The 1,254-nt window shown below is 65.0% G+C and overlaps 1 protein-coding gene across 1 annotated transcript in view; it reads right to left on the bottom strand.

Moving 5' to 3' along the window:
• Nucleotides 1-208, bottom strand: part of LOC119329376 (dihydroxy-acid dehydratase, chloroplastic-like) — a 5,347-nt gene extending 5,139 nt beyond the window's left edge. Inside the window, exon 1 of the mRNA XM_037602413.1 lies at nt 2-208. Coding sequence (XP_037458310.1) covers nt 2-89 — 88 coding nt within the window. The 5' untranslated portion in view covers nt 90-208. The remainder of the gene's footprint in view (nt 1) is intronic.
• Between the last annotated feature and the right edge of the window lie 1,046 nt (nt 209-1,254).

Raw genomic sequence — 1,254 nt, 5'->3', positions numbered from 1 at the left:
GCGCGGACGCGCGTGGCGAGGCGGCGGCCGGAGGCGGGGGTGGGGGCGGCGGCGGGGAGAGAGGGGGATGTGAGCGCCAGGGACTGCATGGCGTCGGTGGGGGCGGTGAGGTTTGGGATGGGGTTTAGGGTTTTGGAATGGGGTGGGGGTGGCGAGTAAGGAAGGAGATGGAGATAGAGATAGATGTGGACAAGGGGACGGCGGCGTCTGCTGGAAGAGGAGGAAGACGACACCAGCAGCGCCAGCGCGTGCCAGGTCAGATTTATTTTTATATGGAAAAGCCTTCTGGCGCACTTTTTTTTGAGAATTGAATAAGTTTACGCAGTTCAAAATATTGTCACGACAAAGTTCAGATCAAGCTTTTGGGACGCCGCGAACTGCGCGGAGCTCTGGTTAGGTTTCTTGTTGTTGTTGTTTTAAGTTAGCAGGATAGCTGCTAAGATTTCATTTGGAAGAAATATGTCCACCTCTCTCCCTCCCGGGCCGCTCGCGGGCGGCTCCGGAGGCCAAACCCTTGCCCCGAGCGCCCCTTCCTAGGTAATCCCTGGCCGCCGCCGCCGTCAGCCCCGGCGGTGGTGGCGGCACCCGGCCGTCAAAGGCGGCAGGGCGAAGGCTGCTTGCTCTGACGGGGCTCCTTCGCGCGGGGGAGAGCCGTCTCCAGGGCGGCGCGGTGGCTGGTGGTTCTCGGTGCGGCGGCGCACGGCAGAGGGCGTGGGGAGTGGTGAAGCACGGTCGCGAGGTGGTGTGGGGCGGTGGTCTCCGTCGAGCTCTGTGGTGGAAGCCGGTGGTCGCGACGCGAACCTTGGCGGCTGTGGATCTCGGCCAGAGGTGGCCGGGAGCGGCGGCCGAGATCTGCTACGGTGGCGGGGGCGCGCGGTGAGCGGCGGCTCTCTCCGGTATGGCTTGATGAAGGCGGCCCCTTTTTGGCGAGATGGTGGTGGCGTGGCCGGAATCGGTGCCGGATCTGAGCTGGAGGCTGCAGCAGAGGCTTGCTCAGGGGAGCGCCATGGTGGGCGCGTGCATCCGCGTGGGCGGCGTGGCGCGCCGGTCTCTCCCCTGTAGGGCTTCGGGTTGCAGCAGTGGCACGGGTGGCTGCATGGTGGTGTGCCTGCCCAAGCCCATGGTGCCGGTAGTTTCTGGCAGCGCTGAGGTTGAGGATGGATGGGAGATGGAGTGGTGTGTCTCCGGACGTGTAGGGGTTGGTTGGTGGTCGGAGTGCTCTCGGTCGTGCGAAGGGTCGGTGTCCCGCGGCGG

The sequence above is a fragment of the Triticum dicoccoides genome, chromosome 7A, assembly GCF_002162155.2.
Source record: "Triticum dicoccoides isolate Atlit2015 ecotype Zavitan chromosome 7A, WEW_v2.0, whole genome shotgun sequence".
NCBI classification, from domain to species: domain Eukaryota; kingdom Viridiplantae; phylum Streptophyta; class Magnoliopsida; order Poales; family Poaceae; genus Triticum; species Triticum dicoccoides.
The sequence above is the reverse complement of the archived record's forward strand: the minus strand, read 5'-3'. Positions and strand labels throughout refer to the sequence as shown.